Genomic DNA, 25,573 nt, shown 5'->3' with positions numbered 1-25,573 from the left:
CGCCTAGGCCGCGGCGTTGCCTTGCACATTTGCCCGGCTTGTCCATTTCCATCCACCGCCTGCCGGGGTCCCCACGTCTTCTCTCCCGCAGGGCAACAGTGCCCGCAGCTGCCCTCCTGCTCGCTGTTAACTGCCATTTCCCACCGAGGCCGAGAGCTCCCTACCCCCCTTCCTGTAGCCAAGCTCGGCGCTTCGGAGCAACAAGAAGCAGCAGCAGCAGAGGCAGAACCAACCGGCTAGCCGTCGCGTTCGATCAACAGCCAGTCCGCTGTTGCGCAGCCGCCGCGGTCTGTTCCCAGTGCGCTCACCTCCACCATCTCTCCCTGCTCCTCCTGCTCGCCGCGAGCCCGTGTCGTCCACCGAGCTCCAGGCCCAGATGTGAGCGATCCTTTCTCCCTCCCCGCTGATCATGCTTTTGTTTCAATCGGTTCTTGCTTGCTGACGGTCCTCGTGCATGTGCGTGGGATGCAGGTCCGACGGCAACGACTTTGCAGAGCTGCTGTGGGAGAACGGGCAGGCGGTGGTCCACGGCCGGAGGAAGCAGCCGCCCCAGACCTCGTTCCCGCCCTTCACCTGCGGCGCTGCCAGCAGCAGCCGGGCTCAAGAAAAGCAGCCGGGCGGTGACCCCGTGGCGCTGTTGAAGACAGGAGGTGTCTTCGGCGCCGGCGGCTTGGCCCCATCGCTTCACGACTTCTCCTCCGGCCTAGACGCCACCCGTGACAACGGTGATCTTGATGACACCGTGCCCTGGATCCACTACCCCATCATCGAGGAAGACGCCGCCGAGCCTGCCCTTGCGGACAGCTACAGCCCGGATTTCTTCTCGGAGCTCTATGCAGCGGCGGCGGCGGCGACGAACCTCGGGTCTCTGCCACCACCTGTCCAGCACACCACCAACAACAGGAGTAACCCGGTCACCACCACCGGCAGTGAACCAGAACCCTCAAAGGAAAGCCACCGCTTCCAGATTCCAGGTCCATCCACCAGGCCTGAACCACAAGCCGAGTTCGCGGCCACCAAGCAGCCTCGGCTGGGCGGCGGCGGAGAGGGCCTGATGAACTTCTCCCTCTTCTCTAGGCCGGCAGCCATGGCGCGAGCAAGCCTGCAGAACGCGCAGAGGCCCCCACAAACAGGCACGGACAAGGCTTCCAATGTCACCACGAGCACCCGCGTGGAGTCGACGGTCCTCCAGTCGGCCAGCGGGCCAAGAACTGCCCCTGTGTTCACGGAGCAGAGGACGGCGTGGTCACAACAACCCAAGGAGGTGCGGTTCTCGTGCACGGCAGCTCCGACAGCTGGTAACCTGCAGCAAGAGATGCCCCGGGACAGACTTGGCAGCATTACTCTGCAGAAAAAAGTTGAGACCAGGAAGGCGCCTGAGGCCGCAGTCGCAACTTCGTCGGTCTGCTCCGGCAATGGCGCTGGAACAGGAAATGACGAGTCCTGGCGCCAACACAAGAGGAAGAGTCAAGCCGAGTGTTCTGCTAGCCAAGATGATGTAAGTAGATAATATTGTATGCAATGTCTTTGATCTAACAATATACCTTGCAGTGCTAATTAAAGGATTGGCCCTCTTCAGGATCTTGAAGATGAGTCCGGTGGCATGAGAAGATCTGGCAGCAGAGGCACGAAGCGCAGTCGCACCGCCGAGGTGCACAATTTGTCAGAAAGGGTAAGCAGGCCACTTCACAACATAACGCATCGTTACATGCTAATTTCCTGGCCCTTCAAAACGCGAGCTACAATTGAGCTGATCGCATTGCAATGCAACAAACCTGCAGAGGAGAAGAGACAGGATCAACGAGAAAATGCGCGCCTTGCAAGAACTCATCCCCAACTGCAACAAGGTACGGGTAGCCAATCTATCATCTGTTTCCTCACCCATCTCTTGGTCCCGAGGCACTTGGTAGCAATAAATGTATCGTGTTTTGCAGATTGACAAAGCTTCAATGCTCGACGAAGCGATTGAGTACCTCAAAACCCTTCAGCTTCAAGTTCAGGTGCACTGATACCACCTAATTCCAAATGTAACATAATTCTTTCAGATAAATGCAAATACAAAAACACTGACAAGATGTGCGGTTCTCTTTGGCACACAGATGATGTCCATGGGAAGTGGGCTGTGCATTCCTCCAATGCTGCTGCCACCAACCATGCAGCACTTGCAAATCCCTCCAATCGCTCATTTCCCTCATCTTGGCATGGGTTTGGGGTATGGGATGGGTGTGTTCGACATGAACAGCACCCCAGGGGTTCCATTTCCGTCCATGCCTGGTGCTCACTTTCCTTGCCCAATGATCCCAGGCACGCCACCACAAGGTCTTGGAATGCCTGGCAGAAACACAGTACCAATGTTTGGACTTCCCGGTCAAGGAATACATCCATCAGCATCTAGTGTACAGCCATTTCAATATTTGGCTGGGATTCCTGTTAGGCCAAACCTGCCCCCTCAATTCTCAGCAGCCATGGCTAACATGGTGCAGCAGCAAGACGTAGCAACTCAACAGCAGCAGAATATGAATAATGAAGCTAGACGGGGAACAAATACAGGAGATCCAGAATTACAGACGATCCTGCAGGTAGCACTTTCACAAGTAATACAAAAATAGATGAAAAAAAATTCTCTAATTTTTGTCTGGATCTCTCATATATGCATCCGATTTGCATAATTCTTCCAGGTTGAGAACCAGCATTTTAGTGTACCCTCAGTACAAACAGAAAGTGGTCAGTTTTTGGATAGTGGCAGCAACAGGACTGATACTGCAGAGAGAAATGGGCCTGAAACATAACACCGGCATGGAAGTGTAAGTGTGTGATTCGACTTTGAAGGAATAAGTCTATGACATCTCGGTCTTTGTGGGTCTCCACCTAGGATAGGTTTCAGTTTTTCTTTTGACCAGCATCTCAGACCTTACATGGTCCTTGCTGCGCGGTGGTTGCTGCAGCTGCAGCACATTGGCATCTTAGACTAGCTTTAGCATCTAGAGGACAGCATCTAGAGGATAACAGTTAGGACCTAGAGGACAACATCTTAGACTAGTCCTTGGTGTGTGTTTTGGCTGCCCTGCAGCTGTGTATAAATGTGTTGCCTCCCCTCCCGTTGGATGGCATGGCATTGTGAGTGTGAATGAAGAAAAACCCAGAAAACTTCCCCACCTTGAGTGTCATCCTCTCAGCTCAATGAGAGTGAAAATTGAGCTGCTAACATCTGGTATCAGAGCCGTACTTTCCAGTAGGTTAGACATCTCCTGCTCTTCTCCCTCCCAAGCAGCAGTTCAGCCACCAGCATCAGCAGCTAGCGCAGCAGCACCTGCTGCACCCTCTGCTCCACCTTCCTCACCCGAGCAGACGAGCTGCTGCTCGTCTGAGGCTGCGTCTTCTTCACGCAGCAGCCCCTTGGAGGCGCGCCATGTCCGACGCACCGTCTCGGCGCTCGGTCGCCTCGAGCGCACGGCGTCAGCGAGACGCCGAGCTCGCCGCGGCAGAGGAGCGCAGGCGAGCGACGGCACAAGCCGCTGCAGCAGCGGCGAGGGCGGCCAGTCTGGCAGCAGCGGAGCTGGCGGCGGCCCGGGCGGAGGTGGAGGCAGAGGAGGCGGAGGATGCAGCGCGTGCGGCGGAGGTCGAGGTTGAGACCTTGCGCGGCAGCCTCAGCAGCTCCATCGCCGGCGACACCACCGCCGACGGGGACCTTGAGGAGTTGGAGAGGGAGAGAGCGCGGGAGCGGACCGCGCGGTGGGCAGCAGCCCACCCCGGCGGCGGCGGCCTGGACGGCGGCGCGCCCGGCAACGGTCCAGGGGCCCGCGCGCCCGGCGGCGGCCTGGACGGCGGCGTGCCCGGCGGCGGTCCAGGGGGCCGCACACCCGGCGGAGGCGGCGCCCCTGGCGACGGAGCGCAGGGCGGTGGCGGCGCTCCTGGCTGGGGTGCGCGCAGCGGCGCCCCCGGCTACCACGGCCTCCAGGCGGTGGTCAGGGACGTCGGTCCCGGCGGTGGGTGGCCCACCCTCACCAAGACCAACTACGTCGAGTGGGCCGCAGTCATGGAGGTGAAGCTCCAGGTGCGGCATATGTGGGAGGCAGTCCGGTACGGCGACGTCGACTACGATGAGGATTGACGAGCGCTGGATGCTCTCATCGCAACAGCCCCGCCGGAGATGCAGTTCACGCTTTCCAAGAAGCGAACTGCCAAGGAGGCCTGGGACTCCATCGCTGCGGCACGTATCGGCAGCGACCGCGCCCGCAAGACCACTCTCTAGGCACTTCGCAAGGAGTGGGAGAACCTGGCCTTCAAGCCAGGTGAGGATGTTGATGACTTCGCCCTCCGTCTCAACACTCTGTTGCAGAAGGTGGTGCAGTTCGGCGACGACACCTACGACGAGGAGAGAGCCATCGAGAAGCTCTTTCGCTGCGTCCCCGAGAGGTACAGGCAGACCGCTCGCTCGATCGAGTCTCTGCTGGACCTCTCCACCATGACGATCGAGGAGGCGATAGGTCGCCTCAAGGTCGTCGACAGCGACGAGCCACAGCCTCCCTCGGGAGGCATCTCCATCGGTGGGAAGCTCCACCTTACTCAGGAGCAGTGGGAGGCCCGACGCGGTGACAGGAGGAGGGGGGAGCCCTCTTCCTCGACTGGTGGCCGCAAGCGCGGCAAGCCGCGAAAGGGGTGCGGAGGTGCCCAAGCCGGGGCACGAGGGCGCGCCGAGGGTGGCGCCCGCGGAGATGCTCAGGGTGCCGCCGCCGATAGGCCCAAGGCGACACGAGACGACGCCTGCCACATCTGTGGCAGGCCCGGCCACTGGGCCAGGGACTGCCCGCAGCGGAGGCGTGGGGGCCAAGCCCACGTCGCGGAGGCCCAGCCGGATGACGAGCCGGCTTTGTTCCTACTCCACGGGGACATGGAGCCGCATCCGGCGGCACCGCCTGCCACCGCTCTACTCCACCTCGACGAGTCGCGTGCCCGAGTCCTCCTCGGCAACGGCTCCGACGACGACAGGGTCGATGGCTGGTACCTCGACTCCGGCGCCACGCACCACATGACCGGGCGGCGGGAGTTCTTCTCCGACCTGGACGTCGACGTAGGTGGATCCGTCAGGTTCGGGGACTCCTCCGCCGTGGAGATCAAGGGCGTGGGCTCCGTGATCTTCACCGCCAAGTCCAGAGAGCACCGGATGCTCACCGGAGTCTACTACATCCCGACGCTGCGGAACTCCATCATCAACCTTGGGCAGCTCGATGCGAGCGGCTCCCGCGTGGTGATCGATAGCGGGGTCCTCCGCATCTGGGACTACCGTCGCCAGCTTCTCGCCAGGGTGGTTCGAGGGAAGAACCGCCTCTACATCCACCACGTCGGGGTGTCCCAGCCTCTTTGTCTTGCAGCTCGCAGGGACGATGAGGCATGGCAGTGGCACGAGCGCTTTGGGCACCTCCACTTTGAGGCCCTGAAGCGGCTCGGCGCCAAGGAGATGGTGCGAGGCCTCCCATGCCTCCACCACGTGGAGCAGCTCTGTGTGACGTCTGCGTGCTGACGAAGCAGAAGCGGCACTCCTTCCCCCAGCAGGCGAGTTTCCGAGCCAAGGAGCGGCTCGAGCTCGTACACGGGGACTTGTGTGGCCCGGTGACACCGGTCACACCAGGAGGACGGCGCTACTTCCTGCTGCTCGTCGAAGACCTCTCCCACTTCATGTGGGTGATGATCCTCGGCAGCAAGGGAGAGGCTGCGGACGCCATCAGGCGTGCTCAGGCTGCTGCGGAGGCGGAGAGCGGCCGCAAGTTGCACGTGCTGCGCACCGACAACGGTGGCGAGTTCACGGCGGCCGAGTTCACAGCGTACTGCGCGGATGAGGGCATCCAGCGCCACTACTTCGCGCCGTACAGCCCGCAGCAGAACGGCGTCGTCGAGCGACGCAACCAAACGGTTGTGGGGATGGCCCGGGCCCTCCTTAAGCAGAGGGGGATGCCGGCTGTCTTCTGGGGAGAGGCGGTGGTGACGGCTGTCTACATTCTCAACCGCTCGCCCACCAAGGCACTCGACGGCATGACGCCGTATGAGGCTTGGCATGGGCGTAAGCCGGCGGTCTCCCACCTGCGGGTCTTCGGCTGCCTCGCGTTCGCCAAGGAGCTTGGCCACATCGGCAAGCTCGACGACAGGAGCACTCCGGGAGTGTTCATCGGCTACGCGGAGGGTTCGAAGGCCTACCGCATTCTCGACCCGGAGACACAGCGTGTGCACACGGCGCGCGACGTTGTGTTCGACGAAGGGCGAGGATGGGCGTGGGACAAGGCGGTGGACGACGGCTCGGCTCTGACGTATGATGACTTCACCGTCGAGTACGTCCACTTCGAGGGAGTTGGGGGAGTAGGCAGCTCTTCTTCGCCGAGCGTGCCTACCCCAGTCCCCGAGCCTCCACCGACTCCGGCGCCCGCCACAGCGGCGGCACCACGCCCTTCAGCTACGACTCCGGCTGCGCCGAGTTCCTCGGCTGCACCACCACAGCCAGCGACGCCGCGCACTCCAGCACCGATAGCCACTCCTCCGGGCACGTCTACTTCGACACCTGCTCGTGCTGAGCACAGTCCGGTGGAGTTCGCTACTCCGCTCTCTCACGACGAGGAGCGCGTCGACGCGTACCACGATGGCGAGCCGTTGCGGTACCGTACGATGGAGGACCTTCTCGGTGATCAGCCGGGACTGGTGCCTCACGACCTAGAGGCGCAGTTGCACCTCGCGTGCGACGACGGCGAGCCTCGGTCTTTCGCAGAGGCCGAGGGACACGCGGCATGGCGTGCCGCTATGTAGTCGGAGATGGACGCGGTTGAGAAGAACCGCACTTGGGAGCTTGCTGACCTCCCTCGTGGTCACCGCGTGATCACCCTTAAGTGGGTGTTCAAGCTGAAGAGGGATGAAGCCGGCACCGTCGTCAAGCACAAGGCTCGCCTGGTGGCACGAGGTTTCGTGCAGCAGGAGGGGGTCGACTTTGACGATGCCTTCGCTCCCGTGGCACGGATGGAGTCCGTGCGACTTCTCCTTGCGCTGGCTGCCCAGGAGGGCTGGCGCGTCTATTACATGGACGTCAAGTCGGCGTTTCTCAACAGCGACTTGAGGGAGGAGGTCTACGTGCACCAGCCACCGGGGTTTGCGATCCCCGGCAAGGAGGGCAAGGTGCTACGCCTGCGCAAGGCCCTCTATGGCTTGCGGCAGGCCCCGAGGGCGTGGAACGCCAAGCTGGACTCCACGCTCAAGGGGATGGGCTTCGAGCAAAGCCCGCACGAGGCGGCCATCTACCGGCGGGGCAATGGCGGAAATGTCCTGCTGGTGGGTGTCTACGTCGACAACTTGGTGATCACCGGCACCAAGGATGCGGAGGTGGTGGCGTTCCAGGAGGAGATGAAGGCCACCTTTCAGATGAGCGACCTGGGGCCTCTCTCCTTCTACCTGGGGATCGAGGTGCACCAGGACGACTCCGTGATCACACTTCGACAGACCGCCTACGCCAAGCGCATCGTCGAGCTCGCTGGGCTCACCGACTGCAACCCAGCTCTCACTCCGATGGAGGAGAGGCTGAAGCTGAGCTGTGACAGCACGGCAGAGGAGGTGGACGCTACTCAGTACCGGCGCCTTGTGGGGAGCCTCCGCTACCTCGCCCACACACGGCCGGACTTGGCGTTCTCCGTTGGCTACGATAGTCGGTTCATGCAGCGACCGACGACGGAGCACCAGCAGGCCGTGAAGAGGATCATCCGCTATGTTGCGGGGACTCTCGACCACGGTCTCCACTACCCGAGGTGCCCTGGAGCGGCACACTTCATCGGGTATGGCGACAGCGACCACGCCGGCGACATCGACACCAGCAAGAGCACGAGCGGGATCCTCTTCTTCCTCGGCAAGTGCCTCGTTAGCTGGCAGTCGGTCAAGCAGCAGGTGGTGGCCTTGTCCAGCTGCGAGGCCGAGTACATAGCGGCCTCCACCGCGTCGACTTAGGCGCTCTGGCTCGCTCGACTGCTTGGTGATCTCCTCGGCAGAGACACTGGAGCGGTGGAGCTCAGGGTGGACAGCAAGTCCGCTCTGGCCCTGGCGAAGAACCCCGTTTTCCACGAACGGAGCAAGCACATCCGGGTAAGATATCACTTCATCCGAGGCTGTTTGGAGGAAGGAAGCATCAAGGCGAGCTACATCAACACCAAAGATCAGCTTGCAGACCTGCTCACCAAGCCCCTTGGGAGGATCAAGTTCCTTGAGCTTTGCTCCAGGACCGGAATGGTTCAACCCTCCCACAAGACGACGGACAAGACTTAGGGGGAGAATGAAGGAATAAGTCTATGTCATCTCAGTCTTTGTGGGTCTCCACCTAGGACAGGTTTCAGTTTTTCTTTTGACCAGCATCTCAGACCTTGCATGGTCCTTGCTGCGTGGTGGTTGCTGCAGCTGCAGCACATTGGCATCTTAGACTAGCTTTACCATCTAGAGGACAGCATCTAGAGGACAACAGTTAGGACCTAGAGGACAGCATCTTAGACTAGTCCTTGGTGTGTGTTTTGGCTGCCCTGCAGCTGTGTATAAATGTGTTGCCTCCCCTCCCGTTGGATGGCATGGCATTGTGAGTGTGAATGAAGAAAAACCCAGAAAACTTCTCCACCTTGAGTCTCATCCTCTCAGCTCAATGAGAGTGAAAATTGAGCTGCTAACAGACTCCAATGCTAAAGTTGAGAGAAATTACTGGATTTTGCACAAAACTCATATCAGAAAGTACACAGCTATGATTTTTCAGGTCCCAACTAACAAGCTCCAGATGTGAAAATTAGAAGTCATCCTAGAACAACTTACTGTGTTTCAAGATCCACAAATCTATCACTTGACAAGAGAGCCCAATCAATCGAGATGGAATGAATTGTTGGCACGGTGTCTAGCTTTAGTGAGCTAAGATGCTCAAAAGTTTTGTGTAAAATATAGATGGTAGGAGCAAACTGGTTACAAGCTGCAAGTCTTGACAGCCAGTGCAGTTTTCCTTGAGTAGTTTTTCTTGCTTCACTAAAGTCTTCTTGGACCAATATGTCTTATTTACCAAACATATTCTGCGATCATATGCAAAGGATCTCGGTCTCCATATACTGGGTCAGCTTTCTGTATATCTCTTCCTGCACAGAGAACAATGAGCTAACAACTATTCTGAGCCACATTCTTAAGCATATATGTAACAACATTCTTCCACAACTATGTACGTGAGGCCCAAAGATAACTATTATGAAAGTTCTAGCAATAGCCATTAGTGACACTACAGCTAAATATCATTTGAACATCAAGAAGCAGATAGAAGCAATTTACTTGATTCTAAATGGTACGGACTATTGAGCATATTTATCACGCAGATGATGTGTACATTTCAATATATCCTGTGCCACATGTTCTTGACTAGTTTGCCCCAAGAGAAAGAGAGAGAAAAAAAGAGGAGCAAACGATGCAATCTACATGCTGCTTGATCCATTTATTTCTTTAAAAGGTATATTGTTCGGTTATAAGGACACAAGCTACGGGAGAGATGTCCATAAAAAAGGAAGCTTCTGAGGAGCATGCAAAAAGCTCAATCATGAATATATTTTACCTACACTTGATCTCATGATAGCTCAGCATGTCGACTTCAAGTGTCACCTTTGTTTGCCCATCAGGAAGCAGACATTAAATTATTAGTGACAATATAATTGTTATGCTATACTTATTGACAATAATAAAATAAGTCAAGGACCCAGCATGCAGGTAGGTACAATGTAAGAACGAAAAGATGGGGCAAAATTTAATCAGAAATGCTACTCATGAATGAAGAGTCTTAAAGTATGTACATCTTTCGACTAGAAGAAGCTTTCACGCACCCGGCACCTCAGTTTACTACTAGCTCATTTGCCCTGGCATTTTCAATTCTATGTTTTTAATTGCCCTGCAACATCAGTCTACAGTAAACTGTATAAGAGGATAAGCTAGTTATGGTATCTAGCATTATTGTACTACTTAATGGAGGTACAGGATTGCTTTTCCCTACGTATTTTATTCCTGATTTGACGTAACTTTGAAGACTGGTGTGGACAGGCATCTGATAGATTCATGCATCTATGCATGTGGAGCAAACACAAGCGAAGTCCCCTCCAATAATTCAGGTCTTATTATTCTGGCCTAGGTGTTGTCAGTTTTCAGGCCTATCCTCATATAGTCCATTGATGGACCTTGCTCCCCTCAAAACGAGGAAATGCTGTGCACCTTGCAAGAAAGACCTTTGCCAGCTTATCCTATGCTTCTCTTTTCTTTTCCTCCTCTCCTTTTTCATTACCAATATTTTACTAGCTCCATCCCGAGCTGTAACTTTTTGGTCAGCACCTATCCATGCCCTGATCATCTACAGTAAGGAAAATCACAGAACGATATCTGAGAAAGAAAACACTGATGTTTACATATTCAAGGACTGTAGTGGGTCCAGCAATGAAAACATTACATGTGGTGTTAGTTGGCCACGAACATGCACATGATAAGGTAACTCTACTGTCTTTATTCTATATATATATATATATGTGTGTGCTAATCTACACCCTAGGTGTAGAATAGCATTCTACACCCACCAGCCCAATACCCAACGACCCAGCCAGCCCACCTTCCCCGCGCCAGATCGGCTCGGCCCAGCTTGACCTACCCCACTCCAATTACCCCCCTCGATCCCTCCCCAAACTCACCGGATCCCGATTCAAATCACAGCGGCGGCCGTGAGCGTGATGGAGCGCGGCGGACCAGAGCGGCGGAAGAACAGTGCGGAGACGGCAAGGAGCACGGCGCGGCGGTTGCATCGGCGTCGAGCTGCATGGCGTCGAGCTGTTCTTGCTCTGGGAGGCTGCGCACATGCTCTGGGAGGACTCCGTGGAGAGGCTGCGTGCCCGCGGCTTGGACGCGGGGTGGGGCATGCGCGGTTCTTCACCACCACCGCGCTCGGCCCCGGCGGCGGCGGCGAAACGCTGCGCCCGAGCTTGAGAGCGGTGGCGAACTGGTGATTTCGAGCTGTCGTGGTGGCCTCGAGCTGAGCGTGCCCCATTGGGCATCGCATAGGTCCCTCCAATCCCCTCCGTTCCCGTATACTCACCGCATGGTGAGCATCACACGTAGTATGCTTTTTAAATTTTTTTTCCAATCCCCCGATCTGGAATTGGTCGGCATACATGCAAATCTAGCAGTAATCAGCTTATCTGATTAGATGAATCATCCTGATGTGCTTTATTCAGATTTCTATTAGCTCCTGATATATTATTTCATCTTTTTTGTCAGTATTTACTGAATGTTTTTGTTAGGATTTCAGCACCAATAAGTAATTCGTTAGACTTTATTAGATTTAGTATTTTTTTTTGAGATTACTAAGTGCTGATGATTTGAACCCAGTAGTTAGTCTAGTAGGCTAGCATTTAAGTCTTGGTAATTTTTACTGAACGTTGTTGCTCTAAATTTATGACCTAGTCTATTATTTTTGTTAGGTCAGTAGTTCAGTATCTCTTATTTTCTTAGGGTCAGTAATATTGCCAGCATCACTTTTTTATTTTGGTCATTACTGATCATGAACTGAGTAGTAGTTAGTCCACTTGCTATGTTTTAAGTCTCAGTAATTTTGTTAGTTCCTGCATAATGGTTTTTCTTACTTAGACTCGGTCGTTAGTCCAGTAGTAGCTAGCAGCACATGCATTCAGTATTTTTCATTCCTTTATGATCCATATGTAGTTTGTTGGTTTTAGTATTTTTTCATTTACTGAACATTGATAATCTAAATCAAGTAGTTAGTCTAGTAGTTCAGTAATTTGATATTTCCAGCACAATTGTTCTTTTTTGTTGTTTATTAGTTTAGGTTCAACACTATGTTAATCAATGTCAGTAGTAATATAATTTTCAATCATTACTAAATATTTGATGCTTGATTTAGTAATTCAGAGTTTCAGTTATCCAGTAATACATATGCATATGTAGATTTAGTAATACACCAAGTAGTACCTATGTATACATATGTATATTTTGGATTCAGCAATACAGAGATCTGGTATTCAATATTTTTGCATGCATCTAGTTGATTTTCACATTTTCTTATTACCGAGCTTTGATGATCTGAACTGAGTAATTCAGTAAAGCACTAACCCAGTAATTCAGTAGTACATCCAGCAATTTCTATGTACGTCTTGAATTCAGTATTCTGGAGATCTGATATTCATTACCTATGTATATCTTGAATTCAGTAACTTTTAGGTTTGTATAAATAGCCTAGTATTTTTTTTATTATTGATGCTTGATGAGAAAGAACTACACACCAATTCGTCTGGATATGGGGTCATCCTACCACCCTCGCTTGTGGTTTGTATCTTAATAATTACAAGTATCAGTAATCCCTCAATACCCTAGCAGTAATTGCATATTTTTTAGTAATTATCAGTAATCCAGTTGTACTTGGTGGCATTTAAGTTATTCTTGGTAAAGCAGTAACCCAGTGATTCAGTTTCCTGCCAGTCTCACTGTTTTTCTAAACGATCTTTTCTAGAGTTTTACCGGTGGCAGGTTCATGTGGGCATGACACCCTTTTCCGATTCATCGTCTCATGCATATGACAGTGATAGTACTGAACTTGACATGGGAGAGGGTTCAAAGAGAAGAGAAAGATGCTTCATGCATTTTCCGAAGACTTTTTTTTCGGAGGCTGCATGAGATAGTTAATCATAACTAATATGTGTACTATACGTAGTCACCCACCCAACTATATGTATATTATTGGATTCAGTAATCCAGGGAAGTAGCTATTCAGTATTATGTACTTCTTTCAGTAATTTCTCATATCTTTGGTGAATTATTTTTTCAGTAACACATCATGTAAATGTTTGGATTCAGTAATAGAGAGATCCAGTTATTCAGTATTTCCAATTATTCATGCCCACCTCCAAACTATATGTATATGCTTGGATTTTCAGTAATCTAGAGAATCAATTATTCAGAATTATGCATTTCCACTATTTTTTCTCACATTATTGAAGAATCATTTTTCTTGGAATACCCATTTACATGCTTTTGGATTCAGTAATGCATATGCATATGTTCATCTAGCAATATCTTTGTATATGTAGATTTAGTAATACATCCCAGTATTTTCCTATGTATTCAATATTTTCTATGCGCATTCAGTAATTCAGAGATCCATTATTTAGTATTTACTATGCGCATTCAGTTGCTTTTCTCATATTTTTGGGTTATTCAAGACTTTCACCAATAATTTTTGTACACTCGTTTGGGTTCAATAATGCACAGATCCAGTTATTCAGGAGCAGCTCCCTCAATATTTTTGTGGTTCAGGACTTCCACTAACACATGTTGATTTTGTACATGCAGACCCAATAATTTCTTTTACAAATTCATACAGCAAATACATAGAATTTTTTAATTCAACAATGGCTATATACATGTCTTGAATTCAGTAATCCAGAGTGTCACAGTAATAAATATTCAGTAACCTAGTAACACGTGTTCATCAACACTGCATAGGATGCGCATAACGCTATGTTGCAGGAACGAGCTTATAGATATGCTAAAGCACAGTGCGCTTAAAAATGCATACCCTCCATCACCTGCTGTTCTAACACAACGTTCGCCTTATGCTCCTCAGCAATTAAATTCTTGCCCATTCTTCCTTCGTCCCGTTCTTCTTCATAGAAACTTAGCAAGGTTGGCATACACAGAACTCATACGCAGCATCAAATGGCTCAAAGTTGACCTTATAAACGACTGGAAAAATACTAGACTACTAAACTACTGAACCATCCAGAGCCGGATACTAAAATTGATGGTTAAGAAAAAAACCAAAATCATGCCATGAAAAACTAAATTCAATCACCGCAAAACACACAGAGATAAGTCATTATAGGACAAGTAGTAGCTTAATTATTGAGAGAAGTTAAGTGCTTCATTATTTTTCGAATTCCAAAGGAAGGTTCAATATTTTTTTCCGAATCTGCTCAACGCATTACACCTCCAGGCATGCCCAATCTGCTCACCACACTACACCTCCACGGATCCACGCAAGGTGTACTCGCCGCCGATGCTCCCTGTCTGGACGGGTTGCGACGCCGCCCAGCCAACGGTGGGCGCGAGCTTAGAACGCGCCGCCGCCACCCACAAGGTCCTCGGCTCCTCGCGCACCCGGCATCTGGAGCACCTGCACGCCCCTGCTGCAGCCTCTGCTCCTATAGCGTGCCTGCTCCCAGACCGACGCTGCTGGCCGGCCCGCCGCCGCTCCAGCTGGCTCGTGCGGCCGCTTCCCTTGTGTTGCAGGAGGCCGCAGCGGCCTCCTTTGCCCACCAGCTCCCCGCCCCCTATGCGCCGCAGTTGCTCTTGCCGCCCTGCGCGCCGCCGCACCTCGCTCCCCGCGCGGAGCCCGCTGCCCTCGCCGCCGACCTGCGCGCCACCACAGCCTCGCCCCCCTGCACGCCGCCGATCCGAGGACGTCTTGCACTCGCCGCTCGCGCCGCTCCGCGCGCTCGCGGCTCGTCCTCGCGAACGAAGAAGCTGGAGAGGTGGGGTGGATGGGTCGGAGTGGTGGAGTTATGGATCGGTTGGTTTGCTGGGTGGTGTTGGGTTGGTTGGGTGTAGAATCTCATTCTACACCTAGGTTGTAGAATAGCGCTCCCGTGTGTGTGTGTGTGTGTATATATATATATATATATATATATATATATATAATTCCAGTGAACCCGGATTTGTAGTATGATAGTCTCAACAATCACAATCAAGTCACATAGTTAATCTTACTGAGATCCTGCTGAGTTTCTCATTTTGCACCACAGAAATCAAAGCAAGGACTGGTTTCTGTAGGAGAGAATAGTGTAGTGTATTCCTTCAAACCCTAGAAGGATGAGTAATATTGTAGCTGTACATGGACCTCTAGATGGGCCTAACACATAGGCCATATGGGCCACACACATATACACAAACACCCACCCGCAGTCTGAACTACCGGCGCAGCGGAGTTCAAGACTGAACAACAAAGAAAGTACACACAGGGACAACACCCCCCTCAGCCACAACTTGCTACATTGAGGCTGGAGCGAAACTCTGACAAGGTCGAGGAGGGAAGACCCTTGGTGAAGATATCAGCAAACTGGGAGGTGGTCGGGACATGGAGGACCTGAACGTCGCCGATAGCGACCCTGTCGCAAACGAAGTGCAAGTCGATCTCCACATGCTTCGTCCGCTGATGCTGAACAGGGTTGGTGGAGAGATACACGGCGCTGACGTTGTCGCAGTAGACGAGCGTGCTCGTGGCGAGCGGGCTATGGAGCTCCGCCAAGAGCTGTCGGAGCCAGGCCGCCTCCGCCACGCCGTTAGCGACAGCACGGTACTCCGCCTCGGCACTGGAGCGGGAGACAACCGGCTGTCGCTTGGACGACCAGGAGACCAGGTTGCCGCCCAGGAAGACGGCATAGCCGGAAGTGGAGCGGCGAATGTCCGGACAGCCAGCCCAGTCAGCGTTGGTGTAGACAACCAGCTCAGCAGAGGGAGAGCGGTGAAGAACCTTCACCAGGCCGAAGTCGATAGTGCCGCGGACATAGCGGAGGAGACGCTTCAGCGCAGCAAGATGTGACTGCCAGAGATCATGCATATGAAGGCAGACCTGCTGAACAGCATATGTGAGGTCCGACCTGCTGAAAGTGAGGTACTGCAAGGCTCCAGCAAGACTCCGGTAGGCAGTAGGATCAGCCACGGGATCACCCGTATCAGCAGACAGCTTCGTCTGAGTGTCGACAGGAGTGGAGCAGGGCTTGCAATCAGTCATCCAAGCCCGCTCCAGGATATCAAGTGCATACTGCCGCTGGTGAAGGAGAAGGCTAGAAGGGCGAGGCTCAACAGTAACACCCAAGAAGTGGTGGAGCTGACCAAGATCCTTCATAGCAAACTCCTGTTGCAGAGAGGAGATGACGCGCTGAAGTAACTGCTGACGGAAGGCTGTGAGCACAATGTCATCAACGTAGAGCAGCAGGTAGGCAGTCTCATCAACACGGCGGTAGATGAACAGAGAAGTGTCAGACTTGGCCTCGGTGAACCCCAATGTCAGCAAGAACGTGGCGAACCGAGAATACCAAGCCCGAGGAGCCTGCTTCAGACCATAGAGAGACTTGTTGAGCCGGCAGACCAAGTCCGGACGATTGGAGTCCACAAATCCCGCCAGCTGAGAGCAGTAGACTGTCTCTGAAAAGTGCCATGGAGAAACGCATTCTTCACATCCAGCTGGTGCACAGGCCAAGAGCGAGAGAGAATGAGCAAGAGGACCGTGCGCACAGTAGCAGGCTTCACCACTGGACTGAAGGTCTCATCGTAGTCCACACCAAGCCGCTGGGTGAAACCCCGGAGAACCCAGCGAGCCTTGTAGCGCTCCAATGTGCCATTAGCCCGACGCTTATGCGTCCAGATCCACTTGCCAGTGACCACATTGCAACCAGATGGACGCGGCACGAGGTCCCACGTCTGGTTGGTAAGAAGAGCTGCATACTCTTCTTCCATCCCGCGACGCCAGTGAGGATCTGCCAGGGCGTCGCGGACAGAGGAAGGTACCGGAGAGATCCGCGGCTCTCCCTCGATGGCGGAGAGAGTCGCGGGCTGAGAAGCCATCCGCCGAGTCACCATGGGATGAATATGACGAGGGTCCCGATGGATGACTGGCGGGTGGTACACAGCCGGCTCGACTCGAGAGCAAGTTAGCGGAGGTGGCTGCGGCGACGGCACCGGTGTACGTGGCGGTGGAGACTCCGATGTCGGAGTCGGGTCCAGTGCCGGTGCTGGCACCGAACGACGCCGGTACACTTGCACCGGCTAGGCGTAGCGCGCAGACGCCGTAGGAGGCACCGGGGCCACTCGTGGTGCAGTAGAAATCCGGGGCCGCGCGTGGCACGACAGGAGGTCCTGGGGCCATGCGTGGCGCGACAGCAGGCACCGGGGCCGCGCGTGGCGCAGCAGGGGTCACCGTTAGTGGTGCTGGTGTACCAGGAAAACCTGCAGGGAAAGGACAGATAAACAAAGGTGGCTGAACCACCGGGTCAGGCGAGAACAGGGACTCCAACTCGGGGTCAGGGGAAAGTGTAGAGGAGGTGGAGTAGGGAAAATCCGACTCGTCAAACACAACGTGTCGGGAGATGAGGACACGGCGAGAGATGAGGTCAAAGCATTGGTACCCCTTATGGTAAAGGGAGTAACCAAGAAACACACAACGAGTCGAGCGGGGCGCCAGCTTATGAGGAGCAGTGGCGGAGATGTTAGGATAACATGCACACTCAAAGACACAAAGGTGGTCGTAGCGAGGAGGGGTATCGAAAAGAGCGTGGTGTGGAGTGGGAGCAGGAGAAGCAGTGGACGGAAGACGGTTAAGCAAGTAGGTAGCGGTGTGGAGGCTCTCAGCCCAGAAGTGGGGAGGCAGAGAGGCCTGAATCAGAAGGGTGCGCATGACGTCGTTCGTCATGCGAATCATCCGCTTAGCCTTGCCGTTCTGGGGAGAGGTATACGGACAAGACATACGCAGCGGAACACCCGGAGAGAGGAAGAAGGAACGGGAGGTGGAGTTATTGAACTCACGCCCATTGTCACACTGGACGGCCTTAATGGTGAGGTCAAACGGAGTGGACACCCAGGCAAAGAAGTGGAGGAGGGTGGGGAAGATCTCAGACTTGGCGCGCAAAGAAAAAGTCCAAGAATAATGAGAGAAATCATCAACCACCACCAGATAGTATTTATAACCAGAAATGCTGAGTACAGGAGATGACCACAGGTCACAGTGAACAAGATCAAAGGCATGCGTCGCATGCGAAGAAGAAAAAGCAAAAGAAAGTCTAACATGACGACCTAACTGGCACGCATGACAGAGGTGCTCAGCAGGAGCCCTAATACAAGGAACATCGGTACTACGACTAAGCTGAGCCAAAACGTCGCGGCCGGGGTGACCAAGCCGGCGGTGCCAGGTGGTGGAAGACGGCATCGCGGCAAAAGCAGTAGACGAAGAAGAAGTCGAAGGCGGAGCAGCGGAAGCAGGAAAACGAAGGGTGTAAAGGGGCCCCAAGCTGTCACATCGGAGGAGCGGACGCCGGGAAGCCGAATTCTTCACAGTAAGACCAGAGGAGTCAAATTCGATGGAACAAAAATTATCAGCAATAAACTAGCGAATGGAAAGAAGATTATGAATCATCTGAGGAGCAACAAAAAAATTGGAAAGACGGAAAGAACCAAGAGCAAAACTCACGACGGTGATAGGAAGACAAGACCCATCACCAACTATGATGGAAGAAGGGCAAGAGGGATGTGGGGGTCGGACAGAAGAGAGGATACCGGCATCTGGTGTGATGTGAAAGGAGGCACCCGAGTCGGCGATCCACTCGGTGATGACCGGCGGTGTCAGCCCCATGGTGCTGAAAGACTGCGCCAGCGCGGCCTGGTCCCACCCCCCAGGCCAGGTCGGTGGCTGGCTGGGCTGAGCAGGTGGAGTCCAGGATGGCGCGAATAGAGGAGCAGCACCGGTGAACATGGCTGCCGGCTGGAGCTGAGGATGCCCCCCCGGACTCTGGATGGCCAGAACGTACCTCCAGAGGCAGGAGCGGGAGCCGGAGTCGGCGCGCCCCGACGGCCCCCACCAGCACCGCCACCGGTACCAGAACCTCCAGAAGCAAGGCCACCAGTACCACCACCACCTCGTCCCCCCCCCCCCGCGCCGACGACATCCACGGCCTCCCCCACCTCCGGGCTGCCCGGTGGGAGGAGCACCAAGGAGGGAGGTGGCAGGTGAGGCGGAGGAAGCCGGTGGAGTAGCCACGAGCGCGGTGGAGGTGGACGAGGACGATCCGGTCGCGAGACCCCTGGTGATCTCGAGAACGAGGTCGTCCCGGACCTGCAGGAAGGAGGGGAAGGGCCTCTGGTGGGTGATCCATGTCCGCAGGTGGTCATAGGTGCTGCTTAGACCCCGCAGGACATTGAGCACCAAGACCCGATTGGGCATTGGACACCCGAGGTCGTGAAGAGCATCAGCCATGCCCTTCATCCTCCTGCAGAACACACCAACGGAAAGGTCCCCCTGCTCGAAGGTGCGGAAGGTGGCGTCGAGCTGGAGAGCGCGGAACTCGGCATTGCCGAGGAACTGCCCCTCGAGCGCCAGCCAAGCCTAGCGCGCGGTGCCGCCGTGAGTCCTGACGATGTCCTGAAGATCTAGGGAGATGGTTCCAAAGATCCAGAACATGGCGACGTTGTCGAGGCGCAGCCACACCACGTCCCGCGCCTCGATCGGCGTGTCGAGGAGGACGTGGTCGTCGAGGGCGTAGCGGCGAAGGGTGAGGAGGACCTGGTCCCGCCAGCGTCCGTAGGAGGACGTGGGGTCGAGGAGGACGTGGGGTCGAGGAGGACGGTGACCAGGGCCCTGATGTTCTGGACGCCGGCGGCCTGGAGGTGGAGCTAGGCGACCATGGGGTCGGTCGGGTCGAGCCGGGGTCCAGATCCAGAGGGCGGAGCCTGGTGGGAAGAAGAGGCGTCGTGCTCGGTGACGGGGACTGCTGGCCGGAGGAGACACGGAAGTAGTGCTCCGCCTCGACGACCCGGAGAGCGAGAGCATCGGCCGCGGCGCGCTCGCGCTCCCAAGCGAGGGCAGCCACACGGACCCGCTCCTGAGCCGCCAAAGCCTCGGACTTGGCGGCAAGGAGGGCCGCGGCGAGAGCAGCATCGGCCTGCTGCCCACGGAGAGCGGTGGCGGCGTACGGCGCATCCGCGGGGGGCATCCCGAGCCCAGGCCACGCGGGCTCGGGCGCGGCCGGCGCGGGAAGGGCTTCAGGAAGGGCGACATCGGCGGGAAGGGGCTGCTTGCCCGCAGCGATAGCGGCGCGGTGGGCCGCAGCGGCGGCGCCAGAGGCCCCCGCGCCTCCTGCGCCCCTCCCCCCTCCCCCCACGCCCGCGCCTGCGGCGGCGACGGCGGCAGGGTCGTACGGCAGGGGGCCCGCGGCCCTGGCGGTGGCAGCGGCGGCGCCAGAGGCCCCCGCGCCCCCTGCGCCCGCAGCGGTGGCGGCGGCAGGGTCGGGCAGGGGCACGACCAGGGCGGCGGCGGCGGGCCTGGGCCACGCGGCGGCTGCTGCCGGAGCAGGGGAGGAAGGAAAGGGAGGGAAGGAGGAGAGGGGAGGCGGCGGCGGCGGCTGGAGGATGAGAGGAGGAGAGAGGAGGTTAGGTTATTGATACCATGTAGGAGAGAATAGTGTAGTGTATTCCTCCAAACCCTAGAAGGGTGGGTAATATAGTAGCTGTACATGGGACTCTAGATGGGCCTAACACACAGGCCATATGGGCCACACACATATACACCAACAGTTTCCAACCAAACAGTATCAGTGTCGACTAGGTTCTGTAGCAATGACTAAAGCCAATGGATCATTTCTGTTTGCTACTATACCAACTAAGCATGTCCTCTAAATGTTCTTGATATGTCGAAATAAGCACTCATATTGGATCTGCCCTAATTTCTTTTGGAGCTGTCCACAATTGCAATTATTCAATAGCTGTATGTTCCCACATGTTGATATGTTGTGGCTGATAACATTTCAAACTCTGGTACTTGACATCTGATTTTTTTTACTAGAATTAAGACAATATTTTGTTAATAGATGCAATAGTAGCATGTCGGTGGTTCAATAAAATTTGTTTAAGCATGATAATTTATTAATATTCAAAAGGTAGGCAAACTATATTATCTTTTTGTCACACTCAACCCCAGTAGATGTTAAACTTTGCATACAAGTCAAGTGAGGCCAGCAGAAATTTGCCTCTTTCAATAAAGTACTCCCTCCTTCTCAGGATATAAGGCGCACATATAATTCAAGATTCAAACTTTAAAAACTTTGATCTACGATTAATCTTGTATAATAAAAACTGTCTTATAACAATCATATCATTGTATTTATATTTAAAAGTAGTTTCATATAACTATAATTTTGTTGCAACAAACATTATATTATATGAGATATTAAGAGTCAAAGAATATTATTGAAGACCATGCCAAGTTTGACCGCGCCTTATATCCTGGGATGGAGGGAGTATAATCTACTAGCAGCTAAGCCATGGGCACTGGCTAGAAGCTTAAACAGTTCTAAGAACCCCACTAATGTTTACTATAATCTCCTAGTGTGATATGAGGTTAAGCACACGGCGCCTAGCTAACCTAGCTAATTGGTGAGAAAGGTATTGTTATGGCCCAGCACAATAGTTTACAACTGCTAGTATCTTTTAATCCTCACATCATTGAAAAAGAGGCTCAGATAAGCATGTGCAAGTTCCAGGCTTTATGTTCCTGTTCTGAGCCTTTGATAAACTTTTAGCACTAGCATCATCTGTAAGGAGTATCTATACCGACGAATAAGCTTTATAATAAGACTTCTTAATTTAGAAACTCCATAGACTCACCAATTAAATAGATTCTTCAATCCTTCTACATTTAGCATTGCTGACCTTTCTCATAAGGAGTAAGACTGGTCTCAAAATGTCAGCATCATGAAGAAAGAACAGAGCAGATCAATCACTTCCAATGCTAATATTTAAGATCCACCTGTAGATGATCCATCCATTCTCCGTTATCCTTCAGGTAGCAGTGATAAGAAGGGCTCACAATTCAACAAAGATAGTTTGCTATAATAAGAATTTAACTTTATGAAAGGATGAACTTACAACCTAACACCTCATAAAGCAGCATCACAAATATGGTGATACATATGATTTATTTCCGACAAGTCCAATACCATCCACACAGCATTATCCTATAGTGAGATGCGATCTTTGATTTTTTTTGATAGATGCCTGTCGTGGTGCTGCAAACCACAGCCGGGTGGCGGAAGGCACCCGCCCTAGCCCAGAGGGTGTGTACTCGGGGGTTAGCTAGTCTTAGATCGATCTCACTCAAGAACACGATGAACACAGCAAGATTTAGAGTGGTTCGGGCCGCCGGAGCGTAATACCCTACGTCCACTGTGTGTTGTATTGCCTTCCCACGAGAGTGAGAAGGTGCGAGAGCTTGAGTCTGTCTGGATCTGTCTGTCGAGCGCCTCCCTTTTATATCTCAAGGGGGCGCGTACACAGCCGTTGGATCCCCGACAGGTGGGTCCAACGATGCAGTATAAACTAACGTACTGTTCATACATTAAGGCGTCGCAGGCAAAGGAGATCTCTTGGATTCCCTTGCCTGCTCCCGGAGCCCTTCGTCCATCATGTCCTAGCGTCGTCTTGTCAGGTCGGGCCTGTCGTAGCTAGTGGCACCGCCCGTCACATTGCTTAAGTGGGTGGTGTAGCTTGTGGCGTAGGCGGCATGATGGAAAAGTGCCGTGCTGTCGTATCCATTTAATGCTGCAGGCGGGCTCTGCGCGGGTGCGGCACAGGCGGCTGCACTGTGCTTCTTGGTAATACGCGGTGCTCAGCGAGGCCTGACAAAGGCTGTCTCACGTACCGCGGCGACAGAGCACGCCTTGTCCACCACATTAAATGCGGTGGGTGGGCGAGTCCCCCTGCGGAAGACTCGCGCACGATCCCGCGTCCTCGGGACACGTGGCGGTTCCGGACCCCTACATGGTGAGGGTAGTCCGGACGGGCGCAGGAGGTCCCGGACCCCTATGGGGGTCCGGGCCTCGGCGGTCAGCACGGAGCTTCCCTTCTTTAGGGATACGTGGCGTCTTCGGACCCTTCCCCAGGCGGGGAGCGGGTCCGGGGCCATTGGCCTAGTGAGGGAAGAGCCTGACCTGTGGGGCCTGGCTACTCCGCCTTTCCCGCGCAGCTATGGACAACTACGCGGGTCCTGCCTTGCTGTAGTAAGAGTGGGTATCCCTGCTACAGGGTACCGACAGTGGCCCCCGGGCCCACCTTGGGGAAGGTACGAACCCACAGGTGGGGCCACTTCTGCGATTTGGCTCTGTATGGCTTGAAGTTCCTTTCTGCAGGGGTCTCGACCGGCTTTGACCACCCGTCGGGTTGGTTGCTGCCTCATCACGTCGCAACGGATTACTGACTATGGGCCCCATGATCAGTGGTTCACCTAGTCACACGCGCGACGTTCGGCATTGTTGCGGCCGGAGTGAACGGATCATTTACCACCGGCGCAGCTCCCGAAAAGCTCGGCCACGCCTGCGATTAATGCGCGCACGTCAGCTCAGCTTCCGTCTTGCTTCACGCGTGCGGGCGACGGTTCGGATCCCGCCCTTTCGCACCCTCGTTGATTACCCACCCTCCCTGACAGGTGGGCCTGGGCCCCCACGTCATGGACTAGGCGGCTAACTCCGGGTGCGGGCGTCGCTTGAGTTCCGGCGACGGTTCCGGGGCGTGCCGGTTGAGTCAGGCTTTATAACGGGGCATACCGCATTCCACGGTTGCTTTCCCGCATTCGTCTTCTTCCTCCAGCCTTTGCGCCCCTTTGCCTCCGAGCTTCCCTCGCCCTTCTCTCCCCCCTACACAGGCTCCTTCCTCACCCACCAAGAGATGGCATCCCTTGTTCATCCCCGTCGCTTCCAGACCGAGGGAGAGCTGAACACAGTGCGCCGCCTGCTTGGGTGGAGCGCTCAGGAGACCGGCTGGGGGGTGCGAGCAGGCTCGGTTCCCCTTGGCAACCTCCGCACCGGGGAGTTCGTGCTATTCACCTCGCACGTCTCCGCCGGTGTGGGACTGCCAATTTCTTCATTCTTGCTGCTGCTGCTGGAAGACTTCGGCCTCCAGCTTCAGCATCTGACGCCTCACTCCCTCCTCCTGGCGTCCATCTTTGTGCATCTATGCGAGATGTTCGTGGGAGTGCGTCCCTACGTCATCCTCTTCCGCTACTTCTTCATCCTGGTGAGGTCCCTTGTCCTGCCGACCGCGGGGCCCGCCTCCGATAAAGCATCCTGGAGGGCCAAGCCTCCGATAAAGCATCCTGGAGGGCCAAGCCATCGCTGCAGCCGGAGTTCGACTCCGTGCTGGATAAGATCAGGTCGCTGGCAGGGAGCGGCCTCACCTCATGGCACGTGCTCGGCGACTTCGTGAAGCGCCGGATCGCCCCCCTAAAGCAGCGGCCGCGACCGGCGTGGAGCTTCACCGGCCTCAACGATTGCAGCAGGACCCACCGCGGGGAGGGAAGCGATCTGACCCAGGAGGCCTTGGAGGTCCTGGTGCGGAACGTGACGGGAGACACCTTCATCCCAGAGAACCTGATCCTCCCGCAGAGCATAGTTCCCCTCTGCGAGGACCCGGCGAGGGTGGCGGTGCTGGCCACCCTGCCAACCCTGGACGACGGAGGACTGGCCCCACGGCAGACCGGGGGTGACCTGAACCGTGGGCTCCGGATCCCCGGCACGTCCGGGGATCAGGCTACGCTGAGCGCTGCGGGGTCCGGCGCCACTACGAACGGGAAACAGGCCGCGGCTAGCTGCGCGGCCGCGGCCGGCTCCAGCCGGGCTCAGAGCAGCTCCGGTGCGTCGTCGGGGGACGTAGGCCGGCGGAGGCTACTCCGGGGCGACGGGACCCTGGTCTCGGAGCCCGCCGCGAAGCGCCAGAGGTCTTCTGAGGGCGCAGGCCAGGGTAGCTCCTGGGCTGCCGGCCCCCACGGGTCCTCTGGCGCAACTGGACCACCACCATCGCCGCCGAGGAATTCATCCCACCGGCAGCAAGAGCAGCAGCAGCAGGAGCAGCCGCAAGAGCAGCGGCAGGAGGCACGCGGACGGCAGCAGCAGCAACAGGTGCGACCCCGGGTTGCGCCCATGCCGCAGCCGCAGGAACAGCAGCAACGGGTGCAGGCCCGGGTTGCGCCTGCATCACAGCTGCAGGGGCAACAACAGCAACAGCAACAGCAGCAGCCGCAAGAGAAGAGGCCCGGGCTCCGGGGACGCTGGGTACCCGGTACTGCTGGGTTAGTGTCATCTTGCTCTCCTCGCTTGCGCCGGTGTTCTGTTTGTTTGTTTTTGTTGTTGATGGCTTTTCTGCTTTGCTACCAGGGCTTCCCGCCCCAGCGGTTCTTCTACCACCGTTGGCACATCAGCAGGTGCCCGGGCGGCGGCGACCTCGGCATCGACAGCGACGGTGGCAGCAGGTGCGGGACCCTCAGGTACGGCGTCCTGCTGCTTACTGGCACATGACGCGACGCTGACTGTCATGCCATTTCCAGTCTCCGCAGTGCTCAGTGCAGCAGCGGCGGCGGCGGTGGCGCCGGTGCTGGGTGTAGCCGCACCTGACACGGTGGTGGAGGTGCCAGTGCAGGGCGCAGCCGCTCCTGACGTATCGGTGGCGGGGGCACCCGATGCTGCCGCGTCCGCCACGGCGGCTGCGGGAGCGCCGGAGTTAGGCTCGGCCGCGCCCGACTCGGCGGCAGCGGGGGTGCCGGAGCTGGGCCCGGCCGCTCCCGACTCGGCAGCAGCGGGGGCGCCGGAGCTGGGCCCGGCCGCTCCCGACTCGGCGGCAGCGGGGGCGCCGGAGCTGAGCCCGGCCGCGCCCGACTCGGCAGCAGCGGGGGCGCCGGAGCTGGGCCCGGCCGCGCCCGACTCGGCAGCAGCGGAGGCACCGGGGACAAGTGCCG

General features: G+C 55.4%; 1 protein-coding gene and 1 long non-coding RNA gene across 5 annotated transcripts; one reads left to right on the top strand and one right to left on the bottom strand.

Annotated features, from left to right (window-relative positions):
- LOC120706604 (transcription factor PHYTOCHROME INTERACTING FACTOR-LIKE 15-like) lies at positions 1-9,082 on the top strand. Of its 4 annotated transcripts, none has more exons than XM_039991284.1 (7): positions 1-378; positions 472-1,498; positions 1,580-1,672; positions 1,782-1,847; positions 1,935-2,000; positions 2,100-2,579; positions 2,679-3,147. In XM_039991284.1, coding segments are annotated over exons 1-7 (1,845 nt in total). In that variant the 5' UTR covers positions 1-376; the 3' UTR covers positions 2,790-3,147. The 4 variants fall into 4 exon arrangements, with proteins under 4 accessions (XP_039847218.1, XP_039847216.1, XP_039847217.1 ...); XM_039991282.1 differs by lacking the exon at positions 1-378 and adding an exon at positions 8,748-9,082 and having other exon boundaries at positions 455-1,498; positions 2,679-2,804; XM_039991283.1 differs by lacking the exon at positions 1-378 and adding an exon at positions 8,681-9,082 and having other exon boundaries at positions 455-1,498; positions 2,679-2,819.
- LOC120706606 lies at positions 8,994-21,841 on the bottom strand. Its single transcript, XR_005688372.1, has 2 exons — positions 21,457-21,841; positions 8,994-10,375 (listed from the first exon to the last, which is right to left on the bottom strand). It is a non-coding gene; the product is annotated as an uncharacterized LOC120706606 (long non-coding RNA).
- Between the last annotated feature and the right edge of the window lie 3,732 nt (positions 21,842-25,573).

This window comes from Panicum virgatum, chromosome 5K (genome assembly GCF_016808335.1).
Source record: "Panicum virgatum strain AP13 chromosome 5K, P.virgatum_v5, whole genome shotgun sequence".
NCBI lineage: Eukaryota > Viridiplantae > Streptophyta > Magnoliopsida > Poales > Poaceae > Panicum > Panicum virgatum.
The sequence above is the reverse complement of the archived record's forward strand: the minus strand, read 5'-3'. Positions and strand labels throughout refer to the sequence as shown.

What these genes read in the sequence shown, in the direction of transcription:
- LOC120706604 (XM_039991282.1), top strand. Translation starts at nt 455, where the DNA reads ATGTGCGTGGGATGCAGGTCCGACGGCAACGACTTTGCAGAGCTGCTG. An exon ending in TGCACAATTTGTCAGAAAGG is followed by an intron (nt 1,673 to 1,781) that starts GTAAGCAGGCCA and finishes ACAAACCTGCAG; the next exon opens with AGGAGAAGAGACAGGATCAA. An exon ending in AATTACAGACGATCCTGCAG is followed by an intron (nt 2,580 to 2,678) that starts GTAGCACTTTCA and finishes TAATTCTTCCAG; the next exon opens with GTTGAGAACCAGCATTTTAG.